Raw genomic sequence first — 23,758 nt, forward strand, 5'->3', positions numbered from 1 at the left:
CATTTCCAAAATCAATGGGACTAATTGGTCTATTAAAAAATCTTTAGGACTAAATGGATCACCATTCCTCAAGATGAGATTTATAGGTAAATTTTTCATAAATATATTAACCTAATAAAAAGTTATAAATGACACTTTATTAAATCAAAATTTCTCTTTTAAGTAATAATATATTTTTATTTCAAGTGTCAATCAAATGTTGAAAAATAAAAACAAAACATTTTTCTATATAAAATTAATTTACAAAAAAAAATATTCTTTTTTGTAAAATATTTTACGTCAAAATAAATAGAGTCCTCAGTTACTGCACAACTGTTCCATCTAGATTTTATATCACAAACCTAACATAATAAGGTAGTGTTTTGATTACTTAATTTAATATTTAAATTCTTTTGATAATTCGTATAATTTAAAATTTTAAATGATTCTTAAAATATAACATTAAAGTTAAGAAAATTTTAAGAGTAAATTTTTTTCCTTAATATTGATTGAATTTATAACTGTTTATACATAAGAATCAATTTGTATTGTTATGATTTCACTGCCATTATCATCACTACCACTACTTGTTTATGCATAATTTCTAGTGCCATCTACACCACCCCTTTATCACCATTAATACCACCTCCACCACCATTGCACTAAGTAAGGCATCTTCAACCCTTACTCTTTATTCATATTAAATTTAAATTTGACTAAAAAATTTCCCAAAACTCTCTCCACTTCTTTACATTTAGGGTTAATTACACTTAACATTTCTACACTTTGATCCAAATTTTACTCTGGCTCCTCTACTTTTTATTATGACAATCAATTATTTACATTTTAAGTCAAACTGCAATGTTACACTTCACATATCCACCATAAATGAAACTATTGCAATCAAAAATAAAAGAACCAAAATAAAATTTTGGTAAAAATATAAGAGTGCTAATGAAACGAGAAAAATATCACATATGACTCATATAATAAGTTTCTCTAATCTTATAATAACACCGGATGGGTAAAAAAGTGACCTTGCAACTTGATTTAAAATATCACTGCTGGAAATTAAGTTTTTAGTGACATTTAAAAAACGCCGCTAATTATTTTCATGACGTTTAATACCAAACGTCAAAAATGCGGCCGTCGCTATAACTTTATGACGCTTTAAAAGCGTCGCTATATTTAGTATAGGCAGCATTTTAAAAAACGCTGCGGTAAATCTTTTTTATTTTAAAAATATAACCGTTGACATCATCTATAGTGACGTTTGAAAACGCCGACATAGCTTCAATAAAGATGAAAAATATTCAATATATTAACTAAATTTAGGTAAACATAATACTAGATCAATTCATGCTTCTCAATATACAAAAATATTTCAATTCCAAGATGAAATAAAGTTAAACTAGTGCCCAGTGATAAGTTGAAAGTTATTACAAAACAAATCAACACAAAAAAAAAAGGGAAAAAAAAAGATCAATCATGTACCCTCTACAGCCCGGCACAAAAAAAAATCAAGATATTTAAATTGCATGGATGAATGTCTAGCATAAAAAGAAGGGGGGGGGGGGGGGGGGGGGGGAATCAACTGTATGCTATACACCACAATTGCAAGACCAATCATGTACTCTTTACAGCACTGGGAAGCAAGTTGAAGGCTTCATCCTCTTCTTCCAACTTCTTTTCCTGTTGACAAAAAAAAAATCCCAGGACTTAGTAAGAACAGATGGTGATAAAATAGTATCCAAATTCACATGTTTTGAGTTCCTATGCTGCCTTGACAAATTCACACTGCAGCTATGATGTGGTCAAATAGCTATACCTCTGGATGATTTGTTATGACATCAATTGGTCCAACAGTTTAAAGTACAGAAATACTGAAGCTCAAATTCCAGCAAAATTATAGTTTGCTTTTGAATTTGAGCCCTATCAAATTCTCGTCAGATCAATACAGCCAGTGCCTAGCCTTAACACTGAACAGATTTTAGGTAGGCATGCCAAACCAGCCATTTAACTTACTTATCTCAAAAGAAGAAAAATAGACATTCAAAGACTTTAATATATATATATATATATATATATCTAGAACTTATTACTTGTATTAATTTTCAGTTCAATGAGTTAAGGAGGCAACCTGAATCAAAACCTATTATGTTCAAAAGTGAGTAGAAGATTACATGAATGCAGCCCATCCAAAAAGAAGGTCAAACTACATGCTTACTTCAGGCAGTTCTGCAGGTATAAAATAGTATTGCCAGCTAAACATAAATTCAATCCCACAATAGATACTGCTGCTGCCATTCACATAAATCTAGTACATCACAAAAGTGACCAAAATGGCAATTCGGCTTCATTGTTCAAGGCCTACACAAAATGCATTTACACCCAAAAGGTTGAAATAATGAACTAGCATAAATGACCTTACCTTTTCCTCAGCTGAGGGCTGCAAGATCTCCAGCATTGCATCTACACTGATAGTTGCTTGTCTTGACTGAAAAAGCAGAAAGAAGACTTGTTTTAGTATGCTTAAAATGTAAATTGAAGTTCACATCTGAGTAAAATGAATAAAACAACAAACTTTCATACACTCGGCTAATGATCCCATATGTCAGGCAAATTGACATTTTAACCCAAAATAAGTTTACCAACCTATGAAGTTAATAAGGCCATGAATTCAGTAGCTGAATCATTAAGTTATTCTCAATACATCTAGAATTCCAGCCTCGGCCCTGCCTGACTCTATTGGGTATGAGTTGGGGTTAATCGAGGTTGGGGATTAATAAAACTAATCTGGTCAAGGTCGGAAATAGGGCATCCCCTCCCTGAACCCCAGATTTTTTATATATTGATTATCAACATATCCCCTTAATATATGTTTATTATGTTCACTACATATTAGTTATTTGACTAAGCAAGTACCCTCATGGACTTCACTTCATCCAAGAGCAGCAAGGATGTCCATCTCTCTTTTTGAATCTAAGGTTCTATTCTCCAAGGATTTCATTGCATCTCCCATCTCTTCAGTTTCTCTTTTTTGTTTTTCCTTCTCTGCTTCCTGACAAAGAGAGCAATGTACAAATTATATAAGAAGCCAAAATCAATTCACGATTGCAACAAAATAAGGAGATCTAAAGATGAAATAGAAAGCTGTATATGGCATGCTAACTTAATACCTCATCCTTTGCACGCCAAGGTTCGAAATTCCGTGATGCACCCAACTCAACAACATAGTCTGAATTTTGCGGGTCGGTCTTTATTGTTAACTCAGCAGAGTAATTAGTGCATTTGAAATAAAACCTGAATATTTGGATCCCCAAGTATGTCTACAAATAGTTTTAACATTTCAGTCAGTTCACTGAACAATAGTAATACATATATCATAATCAAAGTCTGAAAAGGATGTATTTTACCGATCATAGAAACAAGGATAAATAGTGTGAAGATAACAATATTATAACCATAACAAGGGTATCCATCTTTCAAACAGCATAATGTTGAAATTTCACCCAATGTCACCTCATGCTTTTACATAGAATATGTTCAGTCAGGACATCATTTCATCAGGTTAATCCCTATGTGAAAGTAGAAAAGATAAGGTAGATGGTAAAAATCTGGCATCTAGAGCAGTAGTAGATTTGTAGTGAAGAACGTACGATTGTCCAAAAGTACTCTGACCAAAAATGCTTGGCATGCCTCCAAAACCACTTGTACCAGCTATATTAAGGCACCAAAGAAAAAGGGGGGCAGGGGGAAATCAGCCATAAAAATATTGAAGATTTACAGAAAAGGTAGTTAAAGACTAAATACACCAAGTACCTGCTTGTGTTTGACCAAAGTTGCCAAACCCAAAAGAACCTGTTGTCTGAGCAGGTTGAACGGAGTGGAAAGGTGTTGAAAGTGAGGGCTGAAGAAGAGAAGAAATTAAATCCATATCGACAAAAGAACATAGAGGTCTCAAAAACTAAAACACGAAGAAATTAGATTCTTAAGAACAAACAACAATGAGATGCCTATAAATTATAATGTAACAATATCAGACATGTTCAGGCAAGTGTCACTCTACAGCTTCATGTAAGAAGTTTCCTTTGCATGGAGATTAACAATTTTCATCTATGAAGTACACGGTACAATTTCTAAGAAATTTTTAAATGAAAATCAATGAAAATGGAAAGCCATTTTTCCCACATGGTGCGTATTGGCATATGTGGAGTGCAAAAATATGCGCTAAAACATTTTATAGATACTGTACTTAGACACTACATTAGTTGGAAATACCAACATGTCCACATATCAAAACTTATCAATTTTCTGAATCCAGTACATCATACATCATGCCCATGCAAGTAACCTAGGTTCCAACTATCACCCCTAAAATATCAACTACATAAACATTGTCACACAGAGAAACTTAATTATGAGTTTTAAGAGTGACTTACAGTTGTTTGACCAAATCCTATAGGATTGCTTGTAGATAGCAGTGATGGAGTGTTTGAGAACAAGTTGCCAAACAAATTTGAGTGCAATTTTTACAGCTTGCAGTTGAAAGATCAAGTCTCAAAACTTCATTCTCAAATTTACCATCAGAAAACCATAAGGAGATATTTTTCTATTATCTAGAGGGGTTAATTATATGGAAAATCTAAAATCAGTTATCTGGATGCTGCTGTAAAATATTCTCACAAGCATATGGATTTTTAATAAGTCATGGACAAGGCAGAGAATAAGTCATGGACAAGGCAGAGAATATGGATTTTTACATTTAATTTTTCCCTTTTCCAATTTGCATTTATGTTAAAATGTTCACATAGATGGTTCAGGGAATATGAAGTAAATATAGAAAAACATGGAACCAAAGGCTGGATATTCACTTCAGAGACTTGAGTTGAAATCAATCAGAAAATCTGTCCATTGTTTTTTTTTTCTGTTTTTCTTAGCAAGAAACTAGATCTTATCATAAAAAATGGACATCATAAAAAAACAAAGAAGGCATACCCCTAAGACAGAATTACGTGAAATTGGTCTTCAAAATGTCATAGATTACCCAAAAGGAACTAGCTAGAAAACTCACAGCCCAGACTCATATGACTAAGATTTTCAGCAGAATATTCAATCAACAAGCTGTTCTTTCTCTAAGTCCCCAAAGTTGACTTTATTCCAGGAAAATCAATTCACTGTGATGGAAGCATACCTTCTCACATCAAGAGCAACAAACGGAATAAGCCGTTCTGAAAGAAGATGTGCAATGATCCGAAAGAAACACAGCATAACTACTCTTAGACAAAACATGATAAACATACATCCGTACATAAACTGCTATCTTTTTTTTTTTTTTTTTTTTTTTTTTGGGGGGGGGGGGGGGGGGTTAAATAAACTACATTAATAATAGATCCACCATAACAAATGATTTGAGAGGACACTTACCAATCAGTCCTATTAAAAGAAAGGGACTCATTCGACAAAATTTTCTGCATGATCAAAAGATCCTCTCTAAAACTGCATCATCCAAGAGGGATGGTCAAATGGTCTTAAATTTTGAGCAAGAAACGTGGTCACAATAGCACCTGAGAATATACATTTTAAGTATCATGTAATGTAATGATCTTGTTTGTTATTCACATTAAATTAATACAAATATAAATTGATGAATGGAAGTTTAACGGCAATTCAGCAGTTTGTCATATGTAGCAAAAGACTATCAGCTATTTTCAAAATGACGTATGCATCTTTGAAATGTAAATCGATCAAGAAAATGAAGGAAATTGAAAGAATTACAAAGCAAATACTCACAATTTCTCCATGTAGGTCAAATTTCCTAGAATAGGAGGGATAGGTCCACTCAGGATGTTGCAGCTTAAATCTCTGGATCAAAATCAGGATAACGACACAGTTATAAGACAAACAAAACATTGAACGCTGGGTCTGTTGAGTTAGTAGTAAAACTCCAAAAAGGTCCCCTCAAATAAATTCAATTTTGTGAAAAATACCAGATTGAGGAAACAGCAAAATTAAAGCACTTACAACACAGCAAGTGCCTGCATCAAGCCAATCACCGATGGGATTTGTCCTGAGAGTTGATTACCTTGCAAAGATCTAGCCTGCAAAATAAAATTCAGAGCAATTTTTTAAGTAAATAAGTCATAAGAAATTAAATCACCGGACTTCTAGTCAGCTGATTGTAAGACAAGTCCCTACCAATCAAAAGAGATTAAACATTCTTGGACTAGACATAGTAGCGTTTATCCAGAATTTGGCGCAATTGCATTAGATGGTATACATACAAGACCTGGAAGGCGGTGCAGTTGCCTATGTTCTGAGGGATGCTACCAATCAAACTATTATTTCTTACATCACTGCATGTTGAAGCAAAATGGTAAAATATATCACAAGATGACCCAAGATACAGAAAACACAAGGAGCAATAAGAAATAGAATGAAGTGATCAAAACTTACAAGTACCACAACCCTGTCAGCTGACACATGTCAGGAGAGAGAGTACCAACCAAATTGTTCCCTCGCAAACCTGTTTTACGTTAAGAATAAAAACATACATACGCACAAATTCGTAAGAATTTCGACTCACAATGTGAAAAACATAGGAAATCATAAAAATGCCAATATGGAAAAGATAACTGAGAAAATGGAAGGAGAAGTGTACTCACAGATATTGCAAAACTTCATTCTAGTATATAAGCCTGGGTATTTCCCCACTCAGTGTATTCTGTGCAAGGTCTCTAGAATACATATATTGAAACATATGCATCTCAGTCATCATTCTAAAATTAGATAGAAATTAAGGGTTGGTTTGGGATGTTATAAAAAAGTGTACTTTTTGACTTATTGACTTATATGGGTTGGGTTTGATGTGATGTGTTAGAGAGGTGATGTGATTTAAATAAGATGATGTGACTTAAATAGGATAGTGACTTTCTGACTTTTTGTATTATTTAGTAGATGCCAAACTTGGCCTAAATGAGAAGAGAATGGAGAAAGAGGACTTACAAGAGTTTTAAATTTGGAATTTGGGACAAGGTTGAGGGAATTGGACCAATTAACTGATTGTTTTTCAAAATTCTGGGGAGACCCATTCCAAAGAAGGGAAGAAAAAAATTATACAAGACAGAATTAGCGCAGTAAGGGACTAAACATGAACATGAGGTTGTTTAGAGACTTACAGGTGTTCTAGTTGTTTCAACTTTGAAACTGAAAATGGTATGTCCCCATATAACTCATTGAATGATAGGTCCCTAACAATAACAGATTTCATATCAATTGGTGTATAGTAGATAAAATGGATATCACCAGAGAGTAATATAAAACTCAGTGAGCGGGAGCTTCAAATGCTGCAGACTAGTGGCAAAACTGAATTATTGTCTCCAAAAATATAAAACACTTACAAGCTTTTCAAAGAGGAGCAGTCACCAATTTCATCAGGGATCTGTCCTGAGAGGTGATTTCCTCTCACATCACTGTTCAAAAGACAGTGCAATGATAATCATTTCCAAAATAAAAACCCATTAAAGTTGATGTACTGCACAGAAAGAATTTAGTACAAATACAATGACAAATAGAGAAGAAAGAAGGGGGGATACAATACAAGTGAAGAAATTATACATAGAGAGCAGACTTTTAAGGTCGCCAATCGCAGGTGAGATTTCCCCATCAAGATTTAAACCTGAGAGATTGCTACAACGTTCGAATAACCAACCAAAAAGTCAACATTTTGAACACCATGAAGCCCAAAAAAGAAAACGCCAAGGACATCAAAACCGACAAGAATAATAGTATGTGATTTCATAACCATAGTTGAATTGAATCACTATGAAAGAAAGTAAAGTCTTGTTGACTTTTAAAAAAAAAAGGAAAAGGAAAAAGAAATGTTAGGTAATGAAGTGTTAACAAAGGGAAGGGAAACACATACAGTGCAATGACATTGAAGGTGACATTGTCACATGTTACCCCTCTCCACACACAGTAGTCTTGGATATTGGATTTTGGTCAAAATTTCCTGAGAAAGGTGTTGCAAGCTGATTACCATGAGGCGCAGCTTGCTCGCAGCTGAGGCAGAAGCCTCTTGTAATTCTGGATCCATTGCTTCATAACCTTGTATCAATCGAGTATACATAGTTGGAACCTACATATTACAAAAAGCATTGCAACAATAACATTACGACAATCCTATGAAATCTGGAATCAACACATTGTGGGCCATAAATGCTTCATAGTTTTTTTAAATAAAATATTACTTTGTCCCAAGTGTTCCCTTATGAGAAAAAACCAAACAGAAGAAACCAAAAAAACAAAGTCCCCAAATTGGGCCATAGGTAGTGAGAAAATTGGCAAATATAAACGACAATCACTGAACATCACAAAACATAGTATTTTAATTCATGCCATAAAATACTCGACTTACTCCCGTAAACACAATTATAGCATCATCCGCCTTAGTCCCATCTTTCGGATATGATTCACGCCATCTCTGCCAGATTGCCCTCACACTAAATTTTGGAATGAACTCAACCTTCAATAAATAAAACCAATCCATAAGAATCAAAAGTGCTGCAACAGAACAGAACTTCAAATAAAAGGCAAGACTGTTTTAGCATAAACAAGCAACCTAAGTTTGAAATTGAAAGCCAACTTTGTGAAACAACTATGAACATGAAATAGAATGGATTACCGTGGAACCCGTATAGCGAGGAGCAAGTAAAGCATTGAAAAACCCATGAACATGTACAGAGGGCAAGTTAAGGATCAATCAAACGTGAAATTATTATATAAAAGTTTTTCAGAAACATAGACCAAGAAACTGAATACATGTTACAAATATTTTAAGAACAGTCAAACCTAGCATTGCTGTAAAAAACTATGTGTGGAAATCAAGGGAGGAAGCAATCTTCAATTTAAAAAATTACCACTCAATGCTAGTGCTGCAACACACATTTAATAGATTTACCAAGTGAATAAAAAATTAAGCACCCAAGAGAAAGCAATATTCAATTTAAAAAATTACCACTCAATGCTAGTGCTACAACACACATTTAACAGATTTACCAAGTGAATAAAAAATTAAGCACCCAAGAGAATGCAATATTCAATTTAAAAAGATTACCATTCTCAACAAGTACTTGGGCTACAGGAGAAGTTAAAGTTTCACCAGGTGAATAAAAAAATTAGACATCAAAAGCATTAGTGGAATCTAAAATCCGAGTAAATACAAAGCATGGTAGTCTCTTCCGTGGCTTGGACAGGAGTAAAAAAGCCCCACAAAATATACTTTAAAGGCGATCCCTATCTTTGGAAATGTTTGTCTATAGTTTCATATTTATGTCTAAAACCCAGGAAAAAAAGGGGCAAAAAATAGAAATCTAACAGAGAACGAGAAATGGAGAACTTCAACTTGAGCTTGGCATATAAACAAACATGTAATATACACAAATAAATCCAAATATACATACACACAAGATTTGAAGGTAGAGAAAGTGAAGAGATTGGAGATCTGTACCTCAAGCTAAAGAGAATCTTGAAAAAGGAAAGTAAATGTATGTATGGGTAAGTATATATTCAGAGATCTTTCAACTTTTTCAACATAACAGACCAGAAAACGATGTGTTTAGACACAAATCAACTCCTCCTCCTCCTCCCCCTCCTCCTTTTCTCTCTCTCTCTCTCTCTCTCTCTCTCTCTCTCTCTCTCTCTCTCACACACATCCAGACTTGAAGCAAATACTTAAATCTAGTTCAACGAAGCAGAGAGTAAAGAAAAGAGAAAAGCCACAAATCAACTTGTAGTTTCTTGCTTACAATTTCAATTTCAATAACCAAATCGAGAGAAACGGGAAGGAAGAGCGAGAGAGAGAGAGAGAGAGATACCTCACTGGTGCAAATGGCGGTGGCGGTGGGGCTTCGAAATCGAAATCGAAATTACAGAGTCAGATGAAATCGAAATCAGAGAAATCGAGCGGGTGCAAACGGTGGTGGAGGTGGAGCTTCGAAATCGAAATCGAAATCGAAATCGCAATCGCTTTGAATCTCAAAGACGAATCTGTGAGAATGATAAGGGTTTAGAGATGAATCGAGAGAGAGAACTTCAATTAGGGCTACAGCGAGAGATGAATCGATACATTCAGACGGTTTAGAGAGAGAGAGAGAGAGAGAGAGTGAGATTTTAGGGCTACAAAATATGTATTATATTTTATATTCACCGCTCGCCCATTTTTAAGAGAGAGAGATAGGACATTCGAAGGCGTTTTCAAACGCCTCTGGTTATTGAAACGGTGCCGTTTTGATTTTAAAAAAGCAACATTTAAAAAACGTTGTTAAATATTGTGTCGCCAAAACTCATTTTTCTTGTAGTGTATTAAGAATTGATTGTTACAATTAAAATAAAAGGGCCAAAAATCTTGACAAAAATACAAGGGCGCTAAGTGTAAGTCCTCACATTTATTTTGGGATGATGCCATTGTTCAAACATTTCTTCTTCTGTTTGGATTTTCTATATGAAAAACAAACATACAAGCTCAGTAAAAGCTTCTATAATATGGAAATGCCATGAGGGTGGATGGGACATTGACCATCATGATAAAGGTGAAATGCCTGGTAGCTCGAAAAAGAAGGGTCTCGAATGGCCCGAATACCTGGTATCTCTCTCTTTCCTTTTTTCTCTCCTTTCTATCTGTCTTTCTCCAAAAGCATCCCTCTTATCCCTCTCTACAAATTTGCCTCCCTCTCATCCCTCTTTGCAAATTTGCCTTTCATCTTCTCTCTCTATATCTATATATATAGCTATTTATCTGTGGGTTTGGTTTTGGGTTTAGTTTTGATTTTGGGATTTGATTTTGATTTTGGGTTCAGAAAAGAAGAACGAAGAAGAGGAAAGAGATTTGTGGCTGTGAGTTTGATTTTTGATTTGGTTTTGATTTTGAATTTTAATTTTGCGTTTGGATTCAGAAAAGAACAGAAGAAGAAGAGGAAATAGAAAGGTTTGAAATTTGCTTGACAGAAAAGGCTTTGTTCTTGGTGGATTTTGGATTTATATGATCTCTCTCTCTCTCTCTTTCTCTTTCTCTTTCTCTCTCTATGTATGGATTGAAGAAATTATGTTGGTGAAAGAACAATGGTAGGTAAAGAGAGCTTTGAAGGTTGGGATTAATGGTGGATTTTAGAGCAAACAAACCCAACACCACTCTTCCTCTCTCTCTTTGCCCTCTCCTCTGGATTAATTGTGGCTTGAATTTTAGATAGAGAAAGTGGGTTTGCTTGAAATTTGCTGCTTTCTCTCTCTAAAAACTACCAAACCCACTCCAACAGCTTCCCATTCGGTCGGTGAAGCCATCTCCAGCATCCTCTCTTCCTCTTCCTCCTATGTTTCTCCTTCTCTCTTTCCCTCGTCGTCGCTTGGGTTTGGCTCTCAAACTAGTTTGAGAGAAAAAAGAGAGGGAGAAGGAAAAAAAAAGAAAAGAAAAAAAAAAGCCAAAACGACGTCGTTTTGACACTTCGAGCCATTCGAGACAGTCAATTTCGAGCTACCCAGCAGAACTGATGATAAAGGGCTACTTGCACCCCCTCAACTGTAGATGACAAAATCAAGAGATTACACAAATTTGGATGGAATGATCAAAATTAAAATTAGATTTAAAATATGAATACTAAATTATGCAAAAATTAAAAAAAAATAAGAATCAAAGTGAAACTTGAATCAAATTATAGGTGTAAGAAGTGCAATTTACCAAGTAAAAAAAGACAACAAAAATCCGTTCATGTATAACATTGCTCTTAACAGAAGTGCACAAATATTCTCTAGACTAGCACTTCAATTTGATTCAACTCAGGCCCCAAAATTCCAATCTCCACACAACCATAGCTGCTACAATAGATTGAATTATTATCAAAATCATGGTTGGTTCTGATAAAATGGCATAGGACTACGAATTCCCACAAAAGTGTGGGATTAGCATTAGAAAATGCTATAGACCCCAAATTTTTTACCAAACAAATGACCAAAATTGCGAACCCCACACCCATGTGAGACATTTGGTCATTTATTTAGTAGAAAATTTGGTATCCCTAACATTAGCATTTCCCATGAGAGGGTTGAGATTGCAAATTCAATCCTATGGCCCCGTTTGTTTTGGGAGATAGAATAGAGGGGATTGATAGTGAGGGGATTGATAGTGAGAAATTGTTAAATTATTTTTATATAAAATAATAAAACAAATAAAAAAATATAAAAAATTAAACATTATATTTTTAAAAAAAAAAAAACTCCCAATATATAAAAATAAAAAAAAATAAAAAAATTTCTAATCCCCTCACTATTTTTCTAATACCATCTCTACCTCCTCCTTACCAATCCCCCTTCCAAGGAGACTACTAATACCAAGGGACTAATAGTCCTCTCCCCATCTCTCAAAACAAACACCCCATTAGTAATACCAAGGGATTAGTAATCCCAATCCCCTCCCTATAACCTCAAACAAACGGGGCCTATGAGATTGGAAGTAAAAAGACTATCTTGCCTCTCAATTTACAATAACAACCACACACACACACACACACAAAAAAAACTCTTTATGTAATGAGAACTTTTACGTGATTGTATAGATTTGATTCCAACCAACTAATATTACCATACTAAGGACACAAACAAATATATTTTATCTTACATTTCTAACTTAATACCACTACATTAATACTCCCATCACTCAATCCCACCGTATTCACAATCTTAGTCAACCTAATTCAAACAAATATGGCTCTGTTCTATACCTAGCCCAGTTCATGCCTAACCAACCATACCTGTAAATTGTATGTAAAGATGAGGATTTAGAGAGGTCAAATTGCACCAGGATTCTTTCATGTCAATCAATTTTATGACCTCGTTCAAAATCCATGGCAAAGAAGAAAGAAACTCTAAGAGCTAATACAAAAAGGTGAATTTGTCATAGAAATCTAGTTAGCTTTCCATCTCATGGAAAAAACTCTTCCTTTGAGCCAAAGGCAACCTCAATCGTCATCATCTATGGTTGGTTGGTCTTTCCATCTGGCTCACCCTAGGTGGGGGTGGGGGGTTCAAGCTAAAAGATTAAACACTAAAAAAAGAGAACAAATTACAAGTTTTGTACACGATTGTTTTAAACAAGTTTTGATGAGATCAATAAATGAATGGGGATCATGGCGCATCAACTCTCATGTATAAACTGCAAATCAAGGTCAGATTACCCAAAAACCAACAATGCAAGGTAAAATAAAACATATCCATGCACAAAAAACCATCCATGTTCAAAAGAAATGTCCGGCTCACTTTAATCTTCATACACAAGGTGTAAATCTAAATTATCAAAAACAAAGCACAAATATGAAACCACCAGAATCATCATACTTTGAACACACAAGTACATGTCATTGGCTGCGCGAAAGTACTCCCCAGTAAAGCCCAAATTTCAGAAGTACATTCCAGCAATACAGTTGAAAAGCACAATATCTATATACACGAATGGGGCGGTCTTCGATGAGCACAACAAAAAAGAGATGCTTCATCTTTCTATCTATTTGACAAATGAATTATGCAATAAATTATTACATACATATATGCTATGCCATGAGCAGCAGCTAAGACAACCGATCAATGGCAAAGCAAGTAGCTAAAGCATATACAGTGAGACAAGTGATGAGCAATTTTTCACAAGGTATATAAAGCCACAAACAAGTCTTCGTCACTGCATCAGATGTCAATGTTTATTAGCTTACTTGAACATAGAAGTAAGGAATTAGTTTAGAGCTGAAGCGGCAGGGTTGTTACTTGGCAACGACGCTAAACCGGAGCCAGAATCGGGATTGGTTTGCTCTTCACCAGCGTGCCGAACAAATTCTTCAGGGGACATGTGGGACCCATGGCAAGCACAAACAATCTTGATTTGGGTTGCGCTGAATCTAAAAGTCACACCAGAAATTGTCCGACCATTTGGGCCAGGACCCTTTGCAGAAACCCATGGTAGATTTGGGGACGAACCACATCCCCCAAATTTCAGCTCCGCAGCAATACCGGGCCTTATTGCTGAAAGTTCATAAGGAAAACCTTCTGCTCTCAGTTTGTCAGATTCCTCTTTTGTCCCAAAGATCATATTGCTTCCCTTCACACCATCTTCTGTCTGAGAAAAGGAACCTACATCAAGCACAAGCCTCAACTTAAAAGCAGGGGACAATTAAAAAATTAAAAAAAAAAAGGCAATATATTAAAAATAATGTATTCATAGTGAGATTAATAATCGGGATATCTGTAAGACTACTATAATGTGCAATAACAATTTTCTTATCTGGGTGCCTCATGGAGCTAGAGGCCTTAGCTTTTACGTGGTTGGCTCTTAACGGCTTGTATTGACCATCATTGAATAGCCTTTCTTTTTGATAATGAAACACTCACTTAACACACACACACACACACACACCCAAAAAAAAAAAAAAATGCAATAACAGAATGTTGAAAAAGATGGATTTATTTATTTTTAACATAGAAATGGATTGAAATCTATCAATTGGTTCAATAATGAAAATCAATCTGCATTAAAGTTTCTTTCCAATACAGAAAAGTGTTTCATACACAATCATATCCTGAAATGATGACTTTACACAACAAACAGTGAGATTTGGCTTCTATCTATGTAATATCTAAAAGATTTAGGGAAAATAAAATAACGATTTGAAGGGTGGAATAAAAAACCTTGAGATATCTTCAGCCCATCATTGTGTTTATCTGAGCTTGGTGGAAGCCTGCCAACAAAGGGAGGATGCAGCTGCTGAGGATGAGAAGCCAAACCCCAGGAGTCATCTTTGTCCGACACTGGAAGTTGGACAGGAGAATATCCAAACATCACTGGAAAATTTCCAGGCATCACAGGTTGGGTCCCAGGTCGCTTGCTATTTGCAGCAGCCATCGCTTGCACCTTACCCGTTTGTGGATAGTTTGATGTGCCGGGTACCCCAAAAGAACTAGACTCCTTCACATCTAATGGGTAAGGCATATTCATGATATTTACCAATTGAGGTGGGAAGGGAACACCATATGGCATATTTCCATCCTTAAATTCCTTTTCAGATGAAATGGTAAACCTTTTTTGCCCTTGTAAGTCCACTACACTAGAATTATTAGTTGTTTGAATAGCATCCCCAATGTACTTTTTTGTACCATCACCGTGGTGTGGAATCAGCCTTGAGGTCGAACCTTCGACTTCAGAATCCGCAACATCTTCATTTTCAGCAGTTGAGCCATCATCTGTGGTTATGGAAATGTGTGATGGTCTTGGCTTGTCATGTAAATCAGCAATATGAGATTCTCTCTCAAGCTTCTTTTGATTGTTTATCTCATCGAACAAATTTTTTCGCTTGTCACCAGCCTCATGCCTCTTTTCCTCTTCAACTTCGGCACCCTTGTTAACATTTGAAACCCAAGTTCCTTTACCATTCAAGCTTTTAGAAGCATCCACATTGACAGCAGCATTCAAAAAATCATTAGGTTTTATTGGATCATTTCTCTGAGAACCAGTGCCAAATTCCTGTTTCAGATTGCCACCCTCAAGAAGGTTTTTGAAATCGTTGATCAATTTGTTGCTTCTGTCACCTTCGAATGTCCTAGTATTTGAAGAGCTATCATTTTTATCATTAGACTTGGCAGATGAACAACACAAAGATAGACCTAAGGTAAGCTCAAGCCCATTCTCATCCACCATTTTGATGGAAAAGGTGTATCAACACAATTCAGTTATAAACCTATTTGACTTTCTATTTTTGTATTACTTTACAACCCATGACTTACGAAGCAATCCTTAACAGAATTTCAAGCAACCATCCTCGTAAAACAACACCTGCATGAGAAGGTCATCTCAATTAATAAGAATGGCTATAATATAGTTTTGTCGTGATAGCCATAACAACAAATTGTCCCACACATGGTGTCTATGGGGATGAAAGAAAATAACATTATTCCAAATCAAATACAACCTTTAAGCGTCTCAGTAACAAATAAAATCATTGATTTAAGTGTGTTCTTATTCATTACAAGTAACTATCACAATTAGAGGTGTTCAAAAAAACTGGTAAACCGATATTCGGTTCTTGTTCCAGTTTCAAAAATGATAGAATCATTCAAATTGGTTCGGTTCCCAGTTCTTGGGCCCTGGTCATGGTTTGAATTGAACAGTGATATATTTGTTTATTATTTTTTATGTAAAAATAAGAATATAAAAGTTACTAGAAAGATATGAACCCTAGTCCTCATTGTTGAATTGACAAGTTCTAACCAACTTAATTATTGTTAATATGTTTACTATTATAAAATATATATATCATATTTCTTGTTACATTTCTAGAACCGTACTACCGAATTGAACCAAACTGGTTTCTATGGTTCAGTTCAGGTTCAGATACATAAGTTTAACGGTTCCAATTTTTTTGAAACTGAGTTTTGCTCTAAAATCGGATCAACCCCTAACCACAATGAGGTGCAAAATATTAATGTTGCGTAGATAATCAAGCTTATCCCACTTAAGGATGAAAGATAATGATTTTTGGGGAAAAATGGGCCTATACAGGTTGGTGATCACTGCACAAACAACTCAAATAAATATAAATATAAAAGATATAAAAACAAAATTAATTATATTCACCCCTCCCACTAATCACATTTAGGCCTCGTTTGGGAACAGGCTAATTTAGTAACTTTTTGGCTATTTGGCTAAAAAGGTAGGTAAAAAAAACTTGTATGTTTGGGATGACTTTTTGGCTAATTACGAAAAGATGTGCAAAAAGTAGAGAGAAAAGAGAATCTTTGACTTTTTGGTATGGGTTGTTGGCTTTTTGGCTAATTTAGTAACTTTTTGGCTAATTGGCTAAAATAGCCTCTTGCCAAACGAGGCCTATTCCCAACTGAAGTCAGTGTTTAACAATAACAAGCTAATACCCAAAACCCAATCTGCATAAACACTCAAATATCTCAAAATAATTATCAGAAATTCAAGTTATTTAACTTGGTTCAATGGTTAAGACTTGGCCTAATAACCTTGAGGTTATGGGTTCAAGTCTTGGGACCACCACTTTGTGTATTATGCCAAAGGTTAGGTGTGGACTCAATCTTTACCCTCCCAAACACACATTAATGTGTACTAAGTGGGCGTTGTTTTTTTTTTTTTTTTCAAGTTATTTAACTCCTGCACAAGCAATTTAAAAAGAAAAAAAATAGGATAATTATTCAGGTCCCAAATTAGCATATTTACAAAAATAAGGTAAGCAATAACAGAAGAATCATTCAAGACTAACAACTTGGAAATATGAAGAAAAAAAATGATAAATTCAATTTATAAATAGATCTCCCATCACCAAATCATACATGTAAATCCAACAAATTAGCAACACAAAGGTCCACGAATGACAAAATGAAAAAAAAAAAAAAAAGGGGAGACACAGAAAACAAACCCACCTCAGATAAAAACTAATTAGTGAAAACCCTAGAAACTAAGCGATCAAAAATCTATAAAACCATCTCAATTTTAACAAGAAAAATCTAGAGAATTGTGAGAGAAGGCTGCAATAGCATACATAAAGAGATGATGATACGGTGTACAATACAAAATAAGAGACAAAGAGAGTACCTAAATCATGAGAGAGAGTCAATCAATCTGTAGGATAGAGATAGAGCCCAATTCAATTCTTCCATGTCTTCTCTATCTCTATCCTACGTATTGATTGACTCTCATGATTCAGGTACTCTCTCTGTCTCTTATTTTGTATTGTACACCATATCATCATCTCTTTATGTATGCTATTGCAGCCTTCTCTCACAATTCTCTAGATTTTTCTTGTTAAAATTGAGATGATTTTATAGATTTTTGATCGCTTAGTTTCTATGGTTTTCACTAATTAGTTTTTATCTGAGGTGGGTTTGATTTCTGTGTCTCCCCCTTCTTCTTTTTTTCATTTTGTCATTCGTGGACCTTTGTGTTGCTAATTTGTTGGATTTACATGTATGATTTGGTGATGGGAGATCTATTTATAAATTGAATTTATCATTTTTTTTTCTTCATATTTCTAAGTTGTTAGTCTTCAATGATTCTTCTGTTATTGCTTACCTTATTTTTGTAAATATGTTAATTTGGGACCTGAATAATTATCCTTTTTTTTTTCTTTCTAAATTGCTTGTGCAGGAGTTAATTAACTTGATTTTCTGATAATTATTTTGAGATATTTGAGTGTTTATGCAGATTGGGTTTTGGGTATTAGCTTGTTATTGTTAAACACTGACTTCAGTTGGGAATAAATGTGATTAGTGGGAGGGGTGAATATAATTAATTTTGTTTTTATATCTTTTATATTTATATTTATTTGAGTTGTTTGTGCAGTGATCACCAGAGTTCAACCTGTAAAAGCCCATTTTTCCCGAAAAATCATTATCTTTCATCCTTAAGTGGGATAAGCTTGATTATGTCCGCGGTTCAGTTTGGGGTTCGGTTTGGACCCGTCCGCATCTTCGCGGTTTGGAGAAAAGTCAACCCGCAACCGCCTGCAATGCAGTTTGCGATTTGTGCGGATAGGGTTTGCAGATGTGCGAGCGGTTGCAGATTGAACTTTTTTTTCAAAAATTTATTTTTAAACCTTTTTTTTTCTCCCATTTTGTGTCAATCTTTATTTTCTAAAATGCTCAAACATTAATAATTAATAAATTAAAACTTATAAAAAAACTTAACAGATTCATTTTCACAGATTCAAGTTAACAGATTGAATCAAGTTAACAGATTCAAATTCACAGATTTAATTCCAAAAAACAGATTATACAGAGTCTACAGACACAGATAGATTTAATTCCAAAAATTAAATAACAGATTTAAATAACAGACAGATTTAATAACAGATTGATTCCAAAAATTAATTCCAAAAATTAATTCCAAAAGTTAACAGATTGAATCAAATTAAATCAAAAATTAATTCCAAACAGATTCCAAAAAAATTAAATCAAAAATTAATTCCAAACAGATTCCAAGTTAAATCAAAAAACAGATTTAATACAAACCCAGAGAGTGAGAGACCGTTGTGAGGTCGATACTCCAAAAACACATTAATTCCAAAAAATATCCTCCAACAAAAAATATCCAAAAACACAGATCTGTTGTGAGGTCGATACTCCAAAAACACATATAATCCAAAAAATATCCTCCATCAATCCAATACCACATTAATTCCAAAAACACAGATCTCTTGTGAGGTCGATACTCCAAACACAGACAGATCAAAGATCGGGGAGAGTGAGAGAGAGAGAGAGACAGAGAGAGAGGCTTACTTGTGAGGTCGATCGGTGCGATGAGAGGGTCAATCGATCGGTCGATTTTGCGATGAGAGAGAGTCGATCGGTGTAGATGCAAACCCAGACAGTGAGAGACTGTGAGATGAGAGAGTGAGGAGGGAGACAGATCAGAGACACAAAGATCGGGGAGAGAGAGACATAGACAGAGACTGAGGCCTTGTTTAGTTTGCTTCTCAAAAAATTTTGAGAAAAATTCTCTACAAATAAGTTTTTAAAAATAATCAAATTAAATAAATTTTTTCAATTTTTTTTTTCAAAACTTGTTTGGTTTACAAGTTTTCTAAACAATCTCTCTCTCATACACATCAAATCAATCACTTTTTTCAAAATTCTCTCTCAAAATAATTTTTCAAAACATCTTTTGAAAAAAAACCAAACCAAACAAATTTTCGTATTTTTTATCTCAAAACATGTTTCTCAAATACAAAACAAACAAGCCCCGAGATTCAGAGAGGAGCTTACTTGTGAGGTGTGCGATGAGGTCGATCGGTTAATCGGTCGATTAGTCCATCTTGCGAAGAGAGAGAGAGTCGATCAGTTGGCGTAAGCAGTGGAGATGAAAATCACGAGAGCAAGAGTGAGAGTGAGAGACACAGAATGTGTCACGACCCCAAACCGCCCCTAGTAGTTTGGTGCCGTGATGGCCAGTAATCCGTAATTACCGAAGGCCAACTTTTCAAACTTAACACAATCAGAGTATGGATATAGGGGGCTCACAAATGCGGAAGCAATAAATCAAATACTAGTGGTCCATAAAAGCTGTGCGTAGATCAAAGCAATGCCAAACATTCCAATCAACTTTACAAATTTAATTACAACAAGATAAAAAAATACATGTTACATCTTGATCAAAAGGCTTCTCGAGCCGACATATACAAAATACAGCTAATACAAGTCAAGGAGCATGATTTTCAAGATTTGCCGACATGCACAACAGGGCACCGCCGACGTAAATACAAAAGTAAAGCCGTCATAAGTACAATCCAAAACAAGCATCCAAACGATCTAGGCGTCGCCGCCGTCCTGCTCATCACCTACATATATATAGAGGGGTGAGTACAAAACTCAGTGAATGGTACTAATAATAAAGGTTTTGCATGAATATAGCCGAGGTCCTTCAAAACGAAACACATCAACTTTAGCAAGACGAGGGATGAACCGTATTCATCAATCAAATATTACGAGTATCCAGAGATGTTTACTGACATAGGCAAAACAAGGGATGAACCGTATTCATCATTCAAGTATCATAACATCGGCGAAGCAAGGGATGAACCGTATTCATCATTCAAGTATCATAACATCGGCGAAGCAAGGGATGAACCGTATTCATCATTCAAGTATCATAACATCGGCGAAGCAAGGGATGAACCGTATTCATCATTCAAGTATCATAACATCGGCGAAGCAAGGGATGAACCGTATTCATCATTCAAGTATCATGGGCTGTACGATCCGTAATTGTTTGGTCAAAGTATTGCGAAAGTTTAAAGTCCTCCAATACAAGGGACTTGTGTTACTTAGGCCCGTAGCCCGATTTAACAAGGACCGTATCCTTTATACTTAGTACTGCAAAAGTTTAGAGTCCTCCAACACAAGGGACTTGTGTCACTTAGGCCCGTAGCCCGATTTAACAAGGACCGTATCCTTTTATACTTAGTACTGCAAAAGTTTAGAGTCCTCTAGCACAAGGGACTTTCCGAGGATAACAATCAAACAAGGCTATCTATTCATGCTTAGCAAATACCCACGTCAAAGCAAACAAAACAAGATTTATCAAAAGCAAGTGTAACATAGCTTTATTAGAAATACCACTCACCTAGTTCTTCAGGTGTAGATTCAAGCAAATATCAAGGACCTACAATCACATGGCAAGTCACATTCTCAAAGCAAGCTCCATATACATGCAAATGATCTCGGCATTCTTGCCAGATCCAAGTCAAAGACAAAGCAAAACAAGCTGGGAGCTTAATCACTGCTCCCGTTTCTCGAAAACACACTGGGTACCGTCCAGGACTAAGCCGAGGTTCCGCTAAACGAAGTCAGGAAAAACCTGGGTTTTCCTTTGAAGAATATGAAGAACATGATCATTTGAAAGATGGATGCAAGCTCACAACTTGTTACAAAAATCTGAGTTTTTATGCCAAGAGTTCAAAATATATGGGCCTGGGTACCTCTTAAAGAAAGTTATGCAAGAACAAACACAAAAACATGATTTTCGTTCCAAACTTTTCGATCAAAATGAGACTTTCTTCAAGAACACATGGAAAACCATTTTCTCTTACCAAAACCAACTTCAAAACGATGCATGACATGCAACACAATTCGATCATGCAATGCAGCTAGATAATCCATAACAACATTCAAAGTAGATCAAGAATCTTACCCCAAAGCTCGAATCTAACGGTTCAAGCCTCGAAGATCAAGCTTGGAAGACTTACTCTCACTCAAGAACTTCTCTAGAGCTTCTCTCTCTAAAACAAAGATTGAGACAAGAAAATGATTTGTTTCAAGGTCTGCCGGCTGCCTTAACAATCAGCTCGGACACGTGGCGTTATCAGGTTGGTTCGGCTCCAAAAAGTGATTGATAGACAAGACAAGTCTCTGACAAAGCTTATGCAACAAGCTCGGGTAAGACACATCGGCAACAAGATGACATCGGCTCAAATCAAGGATCCAGCAACAGGATAGAAAAACATCGGCTAGGGAGGACGACACCTGACTAAGCTGTGCCACACCTTGGCCGGGGTGTGCCACATCTCGGCCTAGGCCATACCTGCCCAAGGACAAGGTTCACTAAGTGCGAAGCATCTCGGCAATGAATGCCCGAGGTGAAGATGGGTTGAACAAGATCTCAAGATAGTTCTAAGTACAAAGGGTCAAAGGCGGACTAAGCTCAAGATGACCTCGGCTACGCACACACATACACTAAGCAAAGAACAAAATCATGCAAGCAACTTTAAGCAAATCAAGGAAAGACAAAACCTTCAAATTAACATAACAAGCAAGACCATGCAAGAATGTATGCAAGCATGACAAGAATAAGGTGAGGGTTGTTACAGAATGAGATAGATAGAATGAGTTTTATGCGGACGGGTTAGGCAGGGGCAGGTTAAACCCGCAACCCACCCACAACCTAAAAATTAGATAAAATTCAAACCGCATTCTACCCTAATGTGCTTGCGAAGCCACCCATATATGCGTGGTTCGGATCGGGTAGGGTGGTTCGGATAACCCTATGTCCAGCCCTACCCAAAACCCAATCTGCATAAACACTCAAATATCTCAAAATAATTATCAGAAATTCAAGTTAATTAACTCATGCAGAAGCAATTTAGAAAGAAAAAAAAAAAAGGGATAATTATTCAGGTCCCAAATTAACATATTTACAAAAATAAGGTAAGCAATAACAGAAGAATCATTCAAGACTAACAACTTAGAAATATGAAGAAAAAAAATGACAAATTCAATTTATAAATAAATCTCCCATCACCAAATCATGCATGTAAATCCAACAAATTAGCAACACAAAGGTTCACGAATGACAAAATGAAAAAAAGAAGAAGGGGCACTACAAGAATTCACACTTTTGGCAACAAAAAAATTGGTCGCTAAAAGTCTATTTTTGGTCGGCAAAAGTTATCCACGACTAATTTTTTTGGTCGCAACTTTGGTCGCCAATTGAGGGTCGGCAAAAGTAATTCGCAACCAAAATTTTAGTTGGTCGGCAAAAGTTGGATTTGTCGACTAAATTTTTGGTCGCTAAATATTTAATTACCGCGACTAATTCATTTTGTCGCTAAAACACTTTGGTCGCGAAAAGTGATATTTTCCCGACCAAATATCTTAGCCGCCAATTGACACATTTCGCGACCAAAAAGTTTGGTCGCCAATTGTAACATTCCACAACCAAAAAATTTGGTCGCCATTTGTTACTTTTCGCGACCAAAACTTTTGGTCGGCAAAATTGAGATTCCACGACCAAGAGCTGTTTTGGTCGGCAATAGATGTATTTTTTGCGACCAAAACTCTTGGTCAGCAATTGTCATTTTTTGCAAAAAAAAATTATTTTTTTGTCCCGACTAATAAATTGGTCGCCAAAAGCAAGAAAACAATACACCTGTAATTCCTAATAATTCATTCAATCCATAATAAACGTATAATTTTAAAGCATCATCCATGATGTGAATGACACAATGATTCATCACATCCCTGTAATCTTTGAAATATTTGATAGAAAACAATGCACAATTATCTATTAATAACATTTCTATTCACATTCATCACAGATCAGCTGCATGCCTGCATCACCATCTTCTTTGCCATCTTTAAAACACAAACTAGAAGTACTCAAGTGCTAAATATTGATACAATATAAAATAAACTTTCTATATATACATATGAGAAGGTACCATAGAAACATTGCAAA

General features: G+C 35.4%; 2 protein-coding genes across 17 annotated transcripts; both read right to left on the reverse strand.

Moving 5' to 3' along the window:
* Positions 1-1,327: 1,327 nt before the first annotated feature.
* Positions 1,328-6,705, reverse strand: LOC114316503 (uncharacterized). Of its 5 annotated transcripts, none has more exons than XM_028263175.2 (11): positions 6,645-6,705; positions 6,436-6,505; positions 6,004-6,080; positions 5,773-5,844; positions 5,407-5,478; positions 3,802-3,889; positions 3,639-3,699; positions 3,159-3,308; positions 2,905-3,040; positions 2,411-2,476; positions 1,328-1,671 (listed from the first exon to the last, which is right to left on the reverse strand). In XM_028263175.2, exons 3-8 carry the CDS (start codon positions 6,021-6,023, stop codon positions 3,262-3,264), a joined length of 360 nt encoding a protein of 119 aa, XP_028118976.1. In that variant the 5' UTR covers positions 6,024-6,080; positions 6,436-6,505; positions 6,645-6,705; the 3' UTR covers positions 1,328-1,671; positions 2,411-2,476; positions 2,905-3,040; positions 3,159-3,261. The 5 variants fall into 5 exon arrangements, with proteins under 5 accessions (XP_028118976.1, XP_028118957.1, XP_028118969.1 ...); XM_028263156.2 differs by lacking the exon at positions 6,645-6,705 and adding an exon at positions 6,178-6,335 and having other exon boundaries at positions 6,436-6,511; XM_028263168.2 differs by lacking the exon at positions 6,645-6,705 and adding an exon at positions 6,269-6,335 and having other exon boundaries at positions 6,004-6,075.
* Positions 6,645-19,530, reverse strand: LOC114316460 (ninja-family protein mc410). Of its 12 annotated transcripts, none has more exons than XM_082870389.1 (9): positions 19,306-19,530; positions 14,701-15,841; positions 13,731-14,145; positions 8,396-8,503; positions 7,904-8,116; positions 7,597-7,668; positions 7,380-7,451; positions 7,158-7,229; positions 6,645-6,716 (listed from the first exon to the last, which is right to left on the reverse strand). In XM_082870389.1, exons 2-3 carry the CDS (start codon positions 15,704-15,706, stop codon positions 13,751-13,753), a joined length of 1,401 nt encoding a protein of 466 aa, XP_082726515.1. In that variant the 5' UTR covers positions 15,707-15,841; positions 19,306-19,530; the 3' UTR covers positions 6,645-6,716; positions 7,158-7,229; positions 7,380-7,451; positions 7,597-7,668; positions 7,904-8,116; positions 8,396-8,503; positions 13,731-13,750. The 12 variants fall into 12 exon arrangements, with proteins under 12 accessions (XP_082726515.1, XP_082726514.1, XP_082726517.1 ...); XM_082870388.1 differs by lacking the exon at positions 6,645-6,716 and adding an exon at positions 7,004-7,056; XM_082870391.1 differs by lacking the exon at positions 6,645-6,716 and having other exon boundaries at positions 8,018-8,116.
* Between the last annotated feature and the right edge of the window lie 4,228 nt (positions 19,531-23,758).

Source organism: Camellia sinensis, chromosome 5 (genome assembly GCF_055761805.1).
Source record: "Camellia sinensis isolate YWXY chromosome 5, ASM5576180v1, whole genome shotgun sequence".
In the NCBI taxonomy this organism is placed as follows: domain Eukaryota; kingdom Viridiplantae; phylum Streptophyta; class Magnoliopsida; order Ericales; family Theaceae; genus Camellia; species Camellia sinensis.